Source organism: Pholcus phalangioides, unplaced genomic scaffold (genome assembly GCF_987345545.1).
Source record: "Pholcus phalangioides strain wild (caught in Gottingen) unplaced genomic scaffold, Ppha-v1.0 ptg000003l_1, whole genome shotgun sequence".
Classification (NCBI taxonomy): Eukaryota; Metazoa; Arthropoda; class Arachnida; order Araneae; family Pholcidae; genus Pholcus; species Pholcus phalangioides.
The window spans coordinates 11,801,929-11,817,873 of NW_028301596.1; the positions used below are offsets into that span (position 1 = coordinate 11,801,929).

General features: G+C 37.4%; 2 protein-coding genes across 2 annotated transcripts in view; one reads left to right on the plus strand and one right to left on the minus strand.

Moving 5' to 3' along the window:
• The first annotated feature begins 21 nt into the window (after positions 1-21).
• Positions 22-8,037, plus strand: RpL27 (ribosomal protein L27). The gene is made up of 5 exons (XM_089244090.1): positions 22-137; positions 349-442; positions 1,774-1,943; positions 2,445-2,555; positions 7,930-8,037. Exons 2-5 carry the CDS (start codon positions 362-364, stop codon positions 7,976-7,978), a joined length of 411 nt encoding a protein of 136 aa, XP_089100216.1. The 5' UTR covers positions 22-137; positions 349-361; the 3' UTR covers positions 7,979-8,037.
• A 2,425-nt stretch (positions 8,038-10,462) lies between these two features.
• The window catches only part of LOC149088038 (anoctamin-7-like), a 30,652-nt gene continuing 25,169 nt past the window's right edge, over positions 10,463-15,945 (minus strand). The window contains exons 14-16 of the mRNA XM_089244103.1: positions 13,045-13,178; positions 12,869-12,949; positions 10,463-11,125 (exon numbers count right to left, since the gene is read on the minus strand). Of these exons, the coding sequence (XP_089100229.1) occupies positions 10,919-11,125; positions 12,869-12,949; positions 13,045-13,178 (422 nt within the window). The 3' untranslated portion in view covers positions 10,463-10,918. The remainder of the gene's footprint in view (positions 11,126-12,868; positions 12,950-13,044; positions 13,179-15,945) is intronic.

Consider the following 15,945-nt stretch of genomic DNA (forward strand, 5'->3'; position numbering starts at 1 on the left):
CCGTATATTTTTCTCAGATGCAAAAGATCAGACATCCATTATAAAGTCAAAAAACTACCTTCGTTGACCGAGTAATGGTGGACTTCATTTATTAAGTTTTGTGTGTGGATTTTCAACTCGGGGCCATCGCCGACTAGGTAAAGTTAAAATTTTCCAGTTATTAAAAAAATTAAACTTAAATATACTGAAAAATAGTTGTGATTGTTATTTTGATTCTCAAGTGCCGACTTTTCACAGTACAATCGCGTTGTAATTGCTTATATGTTTATTCAAACATGTTTGCGTTTTCGTTGGTGGTCACCTTATAATTGTTTTTATTTATTTATTTTTTTATGATGATCCCCTTAGATTTTCATCCAAGATGGGCAAGATTATGAAACCGGGGAAAGTTGTTCTCGTGCTCAACGGCAAATATTCGGGAAGGAAAGCCATCATTGTCAAGGTAAATATCCTTATACACTGGTGTTCAAAATTATGAGAGTTTTCACTATTAGTCGATTATCACTGGAACTTCCCGACAAATTTTAATGAAATTCGGTATGCACATTGGTTAATATAATTCAAGCGAAATGGAGCTTACAGCTGTTATTGTATACATGAATGGTAGTTTCTTCGGATGCATCTATGTAGGATAGTATAACACTAGGATATTGAACAAAAAATGAGTTAATGGGGGGTATGGTTTTCTCTTAAGCCGGGTTTTACTGTGAACAGCTTTTTCTGTGCCGCGTTAACTGAAGAAAATCATTTTGCATGGGCAGAAACTCGTAACTTTATCATGCTATTCATTTGTATTTGCCTAGTGCATAGTTTTCTAAACTTTTTGTTCCATCGCCCCCCCTTCAGAATTTTTTCTCTGTGGTTCTTTCCCCCCCCCCCTTCAAGCGAATCCATAGAATTCTATGTTAAATAAATAGCCCTTTGGACCATTCCATCGCCCACTGGGGATTGATATTGCCCACTTTGGGAAACACTGTCCTAGTGCTCTGCAAGCTCTGGTCTGAAGGGAAGGTAAATAAAACAATGAAAATAAAAGATTGGCAAAGTACATGGTGCTTGGAATTTGACTCCTCCAGAAGCAGTGGGTTAATCATGCCCTAATCGTGGGTAAATCACTGGCGTCAGGCGTGTTGCGCTCTGTAGGAAAACAGTCACACTGTTTTTCTTATTGGTAAGTGGACGGTATGATGTGCTGGGTAATTGACGTTGCAAGTGGTGTTATGAACCTATTCCTGGGAAGAATTTTTTTTTTTGGAAATTTAACTGGAGGGTCATCTGTGACAGCAGAAACTTAGAATTTTATCACACTACGTTTGTTTTGGAACTTGTAATTTTATCACGCTGTGCATTTGAATTTTCCTAGTGTGGTGCATCAGCTGTTCTGTGGTCATCGTGTTCAGGTCCGGTGGTTCTGGGAGTGAAATGACGAGTTCAGATTGCCCTCCTGTGAACTGTTAGGCATGCTCAATGTGTAATGACAAAACGTATATGTGTGACATTTATTTGACGGTTAAATTTCGGAAAAAAGTAAAATACGGATTATATGGCCATGTGAATTTTTCTTGTACCCTCTGGTTTAAGCCCTTCGGTATTAATTGAATTCTATGAAAATTTTGAGATTTTTCTGTTATCCCCAACTTTTATTCTAGTGATTATGATTGTACGTGAAAGATGAGACGTCATGGCAATCTGGCATAGGTCTGTGGAGCCCTGATGAACGGTGTCTGTATGGATTCATGTGTGTATATATATATGGTTTTTTTTAAATTTTAGAACAATGATGAAGGAACTGCAGACAAGCCATATGGACATGCACTTGTTGCTGGTATAGATCGTTATCCCCGTAAAGTTACTCGTCGTATGGGCAAGAAAAGAATTGAGAAACGTTCCAAAATTAAGCCTTTCATCAAAGTCGTTAACTACAACCACATGATGCCAACTAGGTGAGTACATTAAGATTTGTTAGAACAAATCTAAAAAAAAATCTCACACAAAAAAGAATGAAGGTGTGGTTGAGATTTTAAATTCCAACATTGGGTATACTTGTTTGCGATATTTTTTCGTTACGTAAAAACAGTAACATTTCACCATCATTGCCCTCTGGGGATAAAACATTGATGAAAAACATCATTTGTTGTGATTCTCTCACCCTTTAACCCTATTGAATAGTGCCGAACCAGGCCTGCAAAAAATAGCTTACAAACATCAGTATGCTGTATTGTTAATTTATGGTTTCGTTGTTTTTTTACCCTTGTGGACTTTGCAACTCTCTTCTGTGTCAGTTGACTCGATGTGAATTTCGAAATTGGCCTCAGACTTTTGATCACAGATATAAAATTTTAGTTATGCCTTGAGATGCCATCTACATTGAGGTTTGCATGATATAATCTGTTATTCATTGTAAATCAAAGTCCATTAATTGATTTAATTTTTTCTTTTCATAGGTACATGGTTGACATTCTGTTTGACAAGAGTGTGGTCAACAAAGAAGTTCTGAGGGATCCCGCTAAGAGGAGGAAGGCAAGGAGAGATGTCAAGTCAAAGTTTGAAGAGAGGTTTGTATGTTTTATTATGGTTTGTACATTGATTGTGCTCTATAATGAGATGTGAGCCGATCTCCCCATTGAAAATCTCGCCACAGAGAGCAACAGGCCTAAAACGTTATTTAATCATTACACTTCACTCATAGTTAGAAAAAACTGGTGGCAGATAGCAGCATTGCCGCTATGGTGGGCGAGTGGCCATAGTGACGACTAAGTGACCATCACGAGGACTAAGGTTCGAACCCCACCTTCGCCATAGTGGTGGTCTGCTGAGGTTGGTTTTCTGTGGTTCCCAACTGCAAGGGGTGAATGCGAGCCAATCTCCCCGTTAAAAAGTCTCGCCACAGAGAGCAACAGACCTATAAACAGCATAAATTTAATTCAGTCATAACACATCACTCACTTTCCTTCTGAAATATAGATGGCGGCACTGAAAAATCAAACACAACACTACATATGCACGCAGACTGTTAAGTATAAACACACAATTACACCTCTGGCACAACTCACTGGGTAGTAAATCACCCATAAATGGTGATATACCTGAGTTGTGCTCGGTTTGAAAGAAAACAATATATAGAGCCCTACACATAACAAGCAATTACACAAATTTCACTCCAGGTTTCACTACGCTTACATTCCAACATGTATCAATGCATTAGAGGTTCCGCAGAGAAATATGAACGAGGTACATGTATGTTTAGTAGTGCAGTAAAACAGGGTTGATAGTCCTTTGTAAAAACGTTTATTGTTCTTGAAAAGGGTAACCATTTTAAAGTGCTTGAAAATTTTTTTTTGGGTGTGAATTTCTTCCATCAAGTTTTGTCCCCTCATCTTAGTCTCCTAAATCATATTCCACTGTGGCGAAAATGTGTAGAGCAACAATGATGGTTATGAGACTGTTCAAAATAGGACATATGGTCATGTATATCTAAGGTATTTCTGTGCATAAAAAGATGTTTACCTAAAATCATGCTGTTAAGATATTGCTTCAAAATGTTTTAAACTATTGATTAATGCATGTCGGTTGCATATATGTGGGCTGACCATATTTCCTCAATAAAAATATGTGGGGGAAATCAATTGTCACCGAAAATGATACCAATGGTAAGAAAAACTCCAAAAAATCACTGAAGGCAGATCGCTGCATTGAAGCAAGCAGTGGATTTAAATGAATTCTATGGGGGAAAAATAACATGGCAAATATGTGAGGTGAATACTCATATTTAAAGCCCTAACTTTTAAAGCCCTCAGGGTTCGCACATCCTTACAAACTCCTTAAAAACTCCTTACTTTTCATTTCCCTCTGGAAGGGCCCTTATAACTCCTTACTTTTTGCAGCCACGCCTGAAAAAGTCTTTTTTTTTTTCTCTCTGAAGGGATGATCTTTTTTAGAATAGGCGTTCCCCACGGTGATGAATAGCATTGCCTAAAAAAATAAGAGGAAGCTTCCCCCCAATATAAAGAGGAAGAAAAGATTTAAAAAAAAAACGCGCTCTCCCTTTATAATAGGAAATGTGAAAGCAGGGGATGGGATTGGAACATCCAATGGTTGTGCATACCTGCCAACCGTTACGGTTGCAACAACAACGCCTGATAAAACTTTTTTGTCGTATTTAATAAATTAATACGATTATACGCTTTTGCTTCTAAAAATGCGATTTTTTACCGAATCGCTAGTTTTGACGTGTTTTCCTGCCTATGTCGCAAACTGGTCAGCGTTGGAAATCGATGGTCCGTAGAACGACATCACTCCGCTGAACCAGTAGCCGAAAATTCCCCCATGCCCAGTGGTGAGAAAGTTTTTACTTATGTGGCGAAACGATGTCTCGAACCTCCTATATTACGCAGTATACTGAGTGCAGACCTCGCAGCTTTCCTATTTATCCTACTATTTTCCTACTTTTGCCGCAATCGTCTTTTTTTTTACCGCAATTCTCTCGTATTATTCCTATTTTATCCCTCCTTCCTATTTGCTTACAGCCAATATCTCATTACGAAAATTCCGAGAAACCGCAAAATGTCACTGCTTTCCGTAGTTTTTTTGACGTGTTTTATTCACATTACAACTCGCTACTGCAAAAGAAAGGAAAAAAAATTTCGAGTAAGGGATGACGACAAGCGTATCTTTTCGCCGCCGCGTCTTAAAATGCTAAAAACTGAAGTCCAGTGGGGAAAGCGAATCTGTTTCGCAGATTGGTTGCAGTAAATAAAAAGGCAAAAAAAAAAAAGGAGGTACAGGCTCTATCCACACACAAGATTCCATGAGAGAGAATGGGTTTATATCTCCTGGGATCTCGTAACGAGCGTTCATCCCTGAAGCCAGGTTTTCCTAGGAGTAGGCTTTTTGCGCCGCGTGAACCTAACTGGATCATTTCGTGTCGGCAGAAATGAGTTACATAATGGCGTTACGCATTTGCGTTTTCCAAGCGTGGCGCATCGGCTCAGGATGGCTATATGACCCTGGCGTCATCTACTCTATCCGGTTTAAAGGGAAGAGAGACAACACGAAAATGAAGGGAAGATCGCTGAAACGCGCGGCACACGACGCTTAACTCACTAGAAGCAGTCTGCCAATCACGCCCGATGTAAAGCGCTGTCGTGAGCCGTATTGCGCTCTATAGGAAAACAGTCGTACTGCTTTTCATATTGATGAATAGACGGCGTGTAGCGCTGGGTGATTCACGTTGCGCGTGGCATAGAAAACCTGCTAGTAAAACCCGGCTTTTAAAAGCGACAGCCCGAGCCACGTCTGGTTTTACAGGAGGGGAGGGGGGAGGACGAGCCGATCAGCCGCTATAGCTGAACCCACTTTTTTTAACCTTAACCTTCTGAAAATAACTTTCGGGTATCTTTATGTTAGGGGTCATTCAAGTATTACGTCAGCATGGATGGGGGATTTTCGATTTGCTGACTTGATGACGTGGAGGGGGGGGGTTGGATGATTCTTACGTCATCAACCACCCTTTATAAAAAATATGAAATATTCTTAATGGCGCCTTACTCGGTGCGCGAAAAACGAGTAAAACTTTTCACTAGTTTGTGGGCACCTGAACTAACATTCTCCCTATTGAGTCCCCTACAGAGCCACTCTAGTGATCTTCAAATACTTAGCGGATCCAAATGCTCTGGAGCTGTCCCGCGCATCATATAAGTGATCCGTGATTATGCCGCAGATCATTGCATTTTTAATTGGGTTGCTGTATTTTTGAAATATGACATCCATATTTTTATGGGCATCTTTTTCTTAGCCACCTCGTTGGACATTTTGCCTGTTGTGGCGTTGTATTTGTATCTCTCTCTGGCAGAAGTGGCCACAGCTCAAGCAAGATAAAAACAAAATTTATTGCGAACTCAATACATCACTTCCGATTTCTTTAAATCATTTTAATACTATATACTACCGCAACTCTCTCTGTTCTTTCTTACTACACTTCTCAATACCTAATCTTGATCATCATGCTCTGTTACTGTTCAAATTTGTGTTCTCTTGTCGCTTGTTACTCGTGCGTACAGTCACGGCATATCTCTTTCTTTTCAGCTGAAATTGCTACCCATCATACCCTTTATTCTGAAAGTTGAAGTCTTGGAAACATTGAAAAAGAAATTAAATGAAAATCAATTCACATGTGGGCTTCTTTTATTGTCTAGTGGTGCAATTTTTTTTTCGGAGGGGGCGTGGCCCCATGACACCTTAAAAACTCCTTACTTTTCATTTTGAAAATTTTATATGAGCCCTGAAGAGTTGCTGCAAATATAAATAATTTTGTAAGAAAAATCTTTGTTGGCTGTGGTTTTTATTTTGAATAATTGGAGGGGGAATGAATATCACTTTTAGAATTTTTATAATTTATGTGATGCTATTATGAGTTATATTTTTGACTAACACTTGAAGGTTTTAGAACACTTTGGTGATGACAGAAAGCATGTACGTGGATTGATTATTTTATGAATTCTTATGATGTCGGGTAACAAATCAAAACTTGTAATTTTTGAACCACTTCTAGATCTATATTTTTGAGAAGAGGGGTAGTTTGTTTGCAAATTCAAAATAAATTTGCATATGTGCCCCGCCCCCTTTTTTGCTGTAAAACTTGTAAGTTATGAAGTTTGCCATGACTCCTTAAAAACTGCTTGAAACTCCTTAAAAAGTCCTTAAAAACTCCTTACTTTTCATTTTGAAAATTTTGTATGAACCCTGCCTTAACATAAGTTAATAATTATAATATAATTCCTAGGATATTGGGAAAATAACTTTAATACTTAATTTCAGTAAAGAATGAAATTTTCGATAGGCTTTGTATTATTTTTAGAAATATACAAAAAATAAAGGAAAATTTTTTCATGAAAAATTCAGGTTGGCCAAAATTATGCAGGAATGGCACAGGAAATTCAGGTCACCCTAGATATGACTGACTACATGCTTTCTAAATTATATTTTTTTTTATCTAAGGCAAATTTTTTAATACTGTTTCAAACATAAAATGAGGGGGTTTTTTTTTTTGTTTTTAAAGCAAACCCCCTTTAGAACTTGACATTGCCTACAAGTTGAAATGAAGTATAATTGTTTTTAAAACAATTTTTTTTTACCGGTTGAGAACCGCTGCTCGTTGTGCACTCTCAAGGGGCTCCGCGGCAGCTCAAAGAAAATGAAAAAACCAGTAAAATTTTAAAAAGTTTTTAATTAACATTTTTTGAAGCTGTAGGTCTGTAATTTGTTTTTATTAATAAAGTTTTTATTGGCACCTAGAATTTTCTGTGTGGGCTGTACAAATCTTTAAAAAAAAATCTAGGAACCAAAAGCAATTTTACCTGAAGGAAAGGGTCCAAAATGTTCATTTCGACTTAAACAGGGTATGGTGATTCTTTTTCATGTTGGCAAATGTGCTGCTATAAATTCCAAACATTTTCTGCTGCTCTCAGTCTGCAATTTAGTAACTACATAAAGAAAATTTTAGGTGCCAATACCATTTTTTAGTCATCGTGGCAACTAACTTGGACAAAAGAATGAAACGTGGCTCTTAAAATGTTTGGTCGGAGTCTAGGTTTTTTTTCTTGATTTGTCAAGTAACTATTGGAAAGTTTTCTGGCAAGCACCACTGATTATGAACGACTGATCTCAAGAATATTGATGTTTGGTATTCAGTCAAAAGACTTTTTCTTTTTAGATATTGTGAAATCCTGATACTCTGCGGACCAATAAAAATGTATTGCAGAGAGATAATTATTATATTGACAGGCAGCAGTTTTAATATTAGGCTACAGATATTTCCAAATGAGGAAAAATATTGAGAGATTTATTGTTGCAGCAAGGTTTCATTGTATTTAAATTTTTTCAAGTTTGTAGTTTTGTGGCTTATCTTATAGAACATTTATTTTATTCTAGGTACAAGACAGGCAAGAGCAGGTGGTTCTTCCAGAAATTAAGATTTTAGAGACTTTCTAATCTGTACACTGTGCTTTGAAGAGAAAAATAAAAGACCAAAAAAAATTATCAATTGCTTCATTATTGATACCTTTGAAAAGACTAAGGTGATCCAACATTACAGTTTTTCAAATGGCTTGTCGTCTCAAAGTTAAATGAAATTCATTTTTATCTGTGGCTGTCCTGGCATTGAATAATTTTGCAATTTGACTTTATTTTCGCGACACTAATATTTGACTTATTAGTATGAAAAATAAAAATTTAATGTACAAAGATTCAGAGGCTTTGAGAAAGTCAAAAGTTGCTGTGGTGTTGGATTCTTCCCGTAAACGATACTATTGTTGTGATAATGTAATTTTACATACATGTAATTAATATTCTAAGATGGAACAAATCAGTGAGGTAATTTTATGAGAGAAAATCTGGGTTTTTTTTTTTTGAGATAGCGATGTGTTTTTCAGGATTTAATTCTCAGAGGATGGAAATATTCTCCTTAATGAGAATAATCAAGAATATTCTTTTTAATTATGAGAGGAATCACATTTTCTTCATATTATTAGATATTCTTTTAAATTGCTTGAAACACGGCTTATTTTAAACTTCAATTGGTTTTGTCTTGCTTTAAAATTTCAATGTTGTGATTGGAGCATAGATGGGTATGGAAGAATGGAATGGTTCTCAATTACTATTTAAATCATTGTGAATACAATGCTTTATATAGTCCCAAGCAATATGCCAGAAGACAATGGAAAGACATTTACAGAAGTAAATGTCTTTTCCATTTACAAACTTTGGATTTGGCAAACCAAATTGCTCAAGTTTGTAAAAAAAAAACTAGCATATACAGTAATTAGATTTAAAGCACCTGTTGAAAAAGTTAATGTATTTTCTGCAAATGAAAGCTGCTCAACCTGTTGTCTTAGAATAAAAAATATGTAATTGGACTTTTTTGACTAATGCAATCAATTTACTCTATTGTGGTTTTTTAACTCCCTAAATATGTAGTTTAAAAGAAAAAGATATGAAATCAATTTCATCTTTTGACATAAATTTTGGACAAGTAAAATATTTAGAAGTTATTAATTGCAGTAGTTTCTCCAGAATATTTTCCTGCAGATTTAAAACTAATTATTAAAATGAAATGGAACTTATCTAAGAACTTTCTGAATATACCTCCTTTAAATAATGTAGCTTTGTAAAGATAGATCAAAAATAAAACAATAAATGCCAACACTTTAATTTTTTAAACATGGCTTCGGCAGATTTGAATTTAAAAAAATACCTTGCCGTCCATATTTTCCAAGTAACCTCTTTATCACTGGCGTAATATTACTCCCTAACATCAGTGGAATAAATTCAAGAAAGTTCTCTGGTTTCTTCCCTCTTTTTTCGCCATCGTGAAGCTTTAGGCAACCCTATTATCTACGAAGTTTAAACTTTCCTCCTTTCATTATACAGAGGTAGTATATCTTTCTGCTATATATGTTACTACCAAAGCCCGAAGTAGCCGAGAGTTTTGGCGGAAGGCCGATTTTTCAGAAATAATTCATGCTTCGGCCGGCCAATTCGCGAACATGCTTGGCCAAAGTTCGATTTGCTCATGCAAGACCGTCTGGAAAGCGCTAAATTAATTTTTTTTCATTGCTAATGTGATACATGACTATATACAGGGTGAATCAAAACAAAGGGCGGGGGGGGGGGTAGAGAAAACAAAAAACCCCTTTTTTTATGTGCATAACTGTGGATGGTAAGAACTCTGAGCTCTTGCTGTGAAACTTAACGTGTACACGTACTGTCCTCGTGTAAAGTATCGCTAAATAAAGAGTTTTTCCACCCATTATTGGCTTGTCATTTCTACATCGTCGTTTATCCTCCAGCTGATCAGGTTGGGGTTTCGGGTCATGCATTCATATGTGATTCTGTTTTGTGTTTTCTACCTCCCCTAAAAGTTTGCACGTTGAGTTTTGAATCACCCTGTATAGTGGCTGCATTAAATTATCGCCATGTGGCAAGAGGAAAAAAATATATAACGATGTCTTTTCTGTCAAACTTTGAAGGGAAAAAATGATTACTGTGTCATTACGGTTTGATGGGTTGCCATAGCTAAAGTGGACATAATTACCACTAAAAATATATATACGCCAACTTGGCAAGTGTCTTCTGTTATCGGACGGAGATCTCCCGCCGCTTCGCGAACTGGCTGGCCAAAGCTCGAAATTCTGACATTGGTCGCGCCAATTTACAACGAAATTGACCAATTCAAGAACTGGCTGATTTCTGGCTTTGACAGTAACATGCACATGTAGGAGCGAGAGAGAGAACCAAAAAAAAACCTCATCTAATTTATATACTTTTCCTTTTTTTCGAGCGTGCGGTTAGATTAGTACAAGGTTACCAGATTTATCGCCGATTCTTTAAATAGAGGTAATCCAGATTTCTGGCCAAAAACCTTGTACGTGAAGTGGTTAATAAAAACAAATGACTACAAAAATTTGCCTTGAATAGGTTTTTCTTTTTAATCTCGAATCGAAATAACACTTATAAAGCATTAAGATTTTTGTACACACATGCTGAAAAACTGTCTCGGTATCGATCCAATATTTTCTAAAACATCAACAAGATGATAAAGCTCATAAAATACATTTTTTGTGAAGTAACAAATCTTGTAAAATTTTATTTAAGCTGATTTGTGAAATAAAACAGCTCAACACACATTCATAAACTTCGCTGCGTAAGAAGCAAAAATATATGTTCAGGCACAAAAATCACTTGACCATAATTTTTTTCAACGCGTCGTAGAAATATGTATATTTCACGGTACAAATATCAATGCCATAATACTTGAGAATATTAATTTTTTTTTACTAAAAGAAGGCCAGCTTCTTTGAATGAAATGAGAATAAATTTTACATGAAAAAAATGACTCGTGACATTCATGTTGCGACCAGTTCTAGCCGTAGCTCCATCTCGACTTCGGCAAATCTTCTCTCTTCGTGCCGATGTTTAGTTCAACGGAATGGCTTTGGCACGCGTGTTTGCGTAGGTTATTGTCATCGCCACCTCGGCGATTATATAAATGGTCTATGTTCGGTGAGGCATGGTGCCCTTCTAACGGGGATCTCCACTGAGACATGAAGTGTGAAATCAAGAACCTTTCCTGAAAGTGTTACGGAATAATAATCACTGAAAGAAAACTATTACTAGATTGAATCAACTGCAAATAAATTTAAAACATGGTTGCAAGCTTCTTATCACTCCCCTACGACATTGTGAAAAGTAAAATATATAAGAAGAATATTATAATAAATTGAAATAGAAGTATAAATTTATTAATTTATATTATAATCATAATTATAAAGTATCAAAGTTTATTAAACTTACAAAAATGGTAACTATGCACAATAACCGGATTTATGAAATTTCCGTAACATATATAGCGGTTCTGTTGCAGTCGGGGAAATTTTTTGTGGTGCGTATATATATATATATTTTTTTTTTTTGGAAGAACAGTGGCGCCATCTGTTGTGAACATTGGAGTAAATTACGCCATCAAGGAAGTAAGCAAGCGTCCTTCTTTCTCAGTTTTCGAATCTAGTAGCCCTAGTCTGGTAACTCATAGTCTCATACTTGTTTTTTGTTCCAGTACAGCTGCCGTAGTTGGGGAGTCCTGGATAATGGGATCTAGCAATGAGTTTCGGCCATTGTGGTGGTCGAGATAGCTACGGACTCGCGTTGCAAGTCCAGGCCCGTCATTTTGGGGGGGGGGGGGGGGTACATGTTCTTTGTCCTCCTGAAAAAAGTTGAAATAACGGCCCTGGCGAGATCCCGGGTTCGAACCCCACCGTCGCCGCAGTGGTAGTCGGCTGAAGTTGGTTTTCTGCGGTTCCCAACTGCAAGGCGCAAATGCGAGCCGATGTTTAAAAAGTCTCGCCACAGAGAGCAACGACCTACAAACAGCGCAAGCGTAATTCAATCATAACACATCACTCACTTCACTTCTCAAATATAGATGGCAGCACTGAAAATTCAAACACAACACTACATACGCACTCGGACTGTTGGGTACACACACAGTTATACTTCCGACACAACTCACTAGGTAGTAAATCGCCCATAGATGGTGATAGACCTGAGTTGTGCTCGGTTTGAAATGAAAGAAAGAAAGCAATGATTTTCGCGAGTAAGTAAAGGATTTTAAGTGACCTTGAAAGGTACTTCTCTCGACGCTCATGATGCTGGAAAGGCAGCGAAGATTTAGGTCTGTGAATAAGATGCTACTACTAAATCATTCATGCACCTCGTCCACATTCCTCTGTGGAACTTCTAACGAATTAAGTACATGTTGGAATGTGCGCGCACGTGTTGTGAACCTAACGTGAAGTTTGTTTCGGTTTAATATGTAGTGCTGCCATCGACTGTTCTCACTATGACTGAAGTGTGATGATTGAATAATTATAGGCCTGTTGCTCTCTGAGGCTAGACTTTTTAACGGGGAGATCGGCCAGCATTCACGCTTCGAAGTTGGGAATCACAGCCTTCCTCAGCCACTGTGGCGACGGCAGTGCCGTCTTAATGCATGGGCCCACCCGGGCGTCAAGAGAAGAGGGGGGGGGGGCCTTAGAAAAACATGAAATAGTTGAATTTTTCGAGATTTGGCCAGGTAGGGCCTCAGAAAAATCACTTGTACTCTTAAGACTGCCCTGCGCGATGGTGGGATTTGAACCCGGGTCCGGCACTATGACCACTCGACCACCACAGCTGCAATGAGACGATGCTGCAAGTTACAGTATTTCTTTCAGACAGATGAGGTGACATGAAACGATCCTTCCTGAGCGTGAATTTAATATTGAAGTGTTGCGTATCATCTTCATGTAAATTTGAAGGTTATCAAGAAACTCACCTTCCTCTGCGAGTTCCTGACCCACGTCGGAATATCTGGTATCAGCAGGGATATGGCGAACTTCATCAGGAATACAAAATGCTGAAGAAGAAAACAAATGTCATTGAAATGTTTGAACTGCACTTTTTTCTCCGTTAAGTGGTAAATTGAGAGAAAAATGAGAAAGGAAAGCTTACTTCGAATCCTATGACTATGGCAAATTTGATGGCTAAGGGCTGATCTCTTCCAATTTCTGAATTGAAGGCTATCAGGAAAGCGTTACTTATAACCGCGCAGACATTGATAAAGTTTATGATCTGGAACCATATTCCTAGATTTAAAGAAAAGTATGTTTAAGTATATTGATCGATTTTTTTTTTTGATTTATAATAAGCTTTTTTTTGTCATATAATAATACCCCGACTTACGCTATCCCAGAGTCGAGCGATTGCGAAGTTACGTGATTTTTTTGTGAAAATGCACATTTCTGAAATTCAATCATAATTACGGGATTATTGCTGAAATAGTAGAGATTATATTAAGTGATAATTATGGAAAATATGTTTTATTCGATCAGAATGCGGTATGTGATGAGAATACGCTGATTTTTGAGAGGCTACAGTATGTAAAAATGACTGCTGTGGTGGTCGAATAGTCTCAGTGATGGACTCACATTGCGAGGGCCAAGGTTCAACCCCATCCTCGCCACAGTCAGGGCCGGTGTCAGGCATGAGGCGACGAGGTGGCCGCCTAGGGCGGCATTTTTTTACGGTAGCCCTATTATAACGGTGTTTTTACTCTCTCAAATTTGTACAGGGAAAGCACGAGTAGATAAATAAGCGAAGGTAAATGCAATACTTTTCGGTGTTGAAATGTTATTCAATGCTTAATTCATATATCTTTTTACTCGTTATCAACATTTTTCTAATTTGCTTTCCTTTCTTTTGTCGAGGGAAGTATCTTCGAAGTGGTTGTTTGTGATATTATCACACTCAGTGGCCTTTTTATCTTTAAGTCTTTTAATTATCTCGAGGATTTCCTCGCACGATCAGTGGGAGCAGCCGTCAAGATGTTATGTGGTTGGTTGTTTTGTACAAAGTTGTTAACCACCTGTTCAAAGTGTGCTTCTACAATAGGCGGTTGGTTACTATTTGGTGAAAACTGGTCTTCATATGTGGTAGCGAATGACTCCGCTGTCTCTTTATCAGTATATACAAGACCATTTGTACCATGTATTGTGTTAATGTCGATGGATCGCTCTGGGCTTACTAATTCTAATTAATTTCCAGAGAGACCCATTCGATATATCAGCCTCGTCAAAGAAATCCTTTCACTTCTGAGAGTGATATTCCTTGAGGCTGTTTCTTATTTCTCTGGACATACGGGTCGGCAAGTTACGGAGATTGGGGTCTCCCGTACTCTGCATTCATCTTCGGAGTTGATTTTTGAAGTTAATTTTACACTTCAACTCCTCAGAGATGCCATAATTTTTTAAAGGCTTAATACACCTTGCCGAATTATTTACGGCATTTTGAATTACCTCAGTAATTTTTTCTGCTGCTATATCAATGCTCTCTTTTGGCAAACTATTGATCTCAATGACTGGTTCGTTTTCCAATGTTGTAAGGACGTTGGTCCAATCTGTACGAAACATGTATGGAATTTTGATAAGTGATACCACTGTCAATCTCGAATATTACCGGATTATGGTCAGATCCGAGAGCACTGAGCAACTCAATGGTGACTCCGTGTCGTAGGTTTTTGTAAAGTACGTCTGGCCTATGCTGAATGTAGTAGGGATAATGTGTAGGTGATTGCGGTGCATGAACATCAATCATATTTGAATGAAAAAAATTAGCGAGTACCGTACCATCCTGATTTGTTGTGATACCATTAAAATGTTGGCTTTTAGGGTATTTTTTATGACTGAATGTTGAATATTATGCATAGCACAGGGGACAAAAGAGCCCCATTCTCCATCATTTTGGAGCAACACAATATTACATTGGTATAAAATATGGCATAAAATAATAATTATAAAATGATAATATTAAAGAGAAAAGAAAATAACATTTGTTGCGGAAAATTGTCTTATCTACCGGCTTGTCAAACATTTGATGTCTTCGTTCGTGAAAACTGTCTTAAATATTGTCTTGAAATGCAAATTTGATAATTCAACTAATATTATTGTTTATAAAATATTAATAAATATCATATCACATTCGTCTTTACATGGCATATTAATCAAAATCCGGTCGCTGATTTTACTCAAAGAATTTTATCAGTTTTATTTGATAGATGACGAAAGGGGTTCCAGTTCATTGATGTTTCTCATATGTAATACAGGGTGATTCTAAATTCGTAGGACAAACTTTGAAAGCCGATATAAGACACGTAAACAAGCATTTTTTTAAATCATAAAATGTGCGGTCGAATCTCATTCGTGAAGGTGGTAGAAGGCGTTTTTGGAGAGTGCAAATCAGCACTTCACCAGAAAGAAATATGATATTTTTCCGACGGATTTGCTGCGATATTTGCTATTAACCATTCGAGGGTGCATGTGCACCTTCGGATTGGGTTAGAGTTCATTTCATATTGGTGCAAGGACCATCAAGGTTATGCTACGCCAAACAATGATCAAACGGTACAATGACTGGTGGTAGAATTCGCGTTACCCAGGTTGTGAGGTTGCACCATGAGAAAGTCTACCACACTGCCCTATACCATAGGCACCAGAAATTAATCCATCGTAACACTTCACTCTTGGTTAGAAAAGTTGACGGCAGATGATACACAAAACAAGCATTACGCAGATACAAACTTCACGTTTGGTCCACAATACGTACACACACATTTCAACATGTACCAATTCATTAGAAATTCCGCAGAGGCATGTGGACAAAGTGCATGTATGGGTCTAATAGTAGTCTTTTTACTGGACAGAATTGCAGTCACGGTGCACGTTAGATTTTATGAAGCAATAGAAGAGTACCATAGCATTGTAGTCGTAGTAAGAAACAAACAGACAGGTGTTCTTCTAAAAAATTTTGTCTCAATAACTAGTATTTCTAAAAACTGTACCCCGACTTACACGGTTG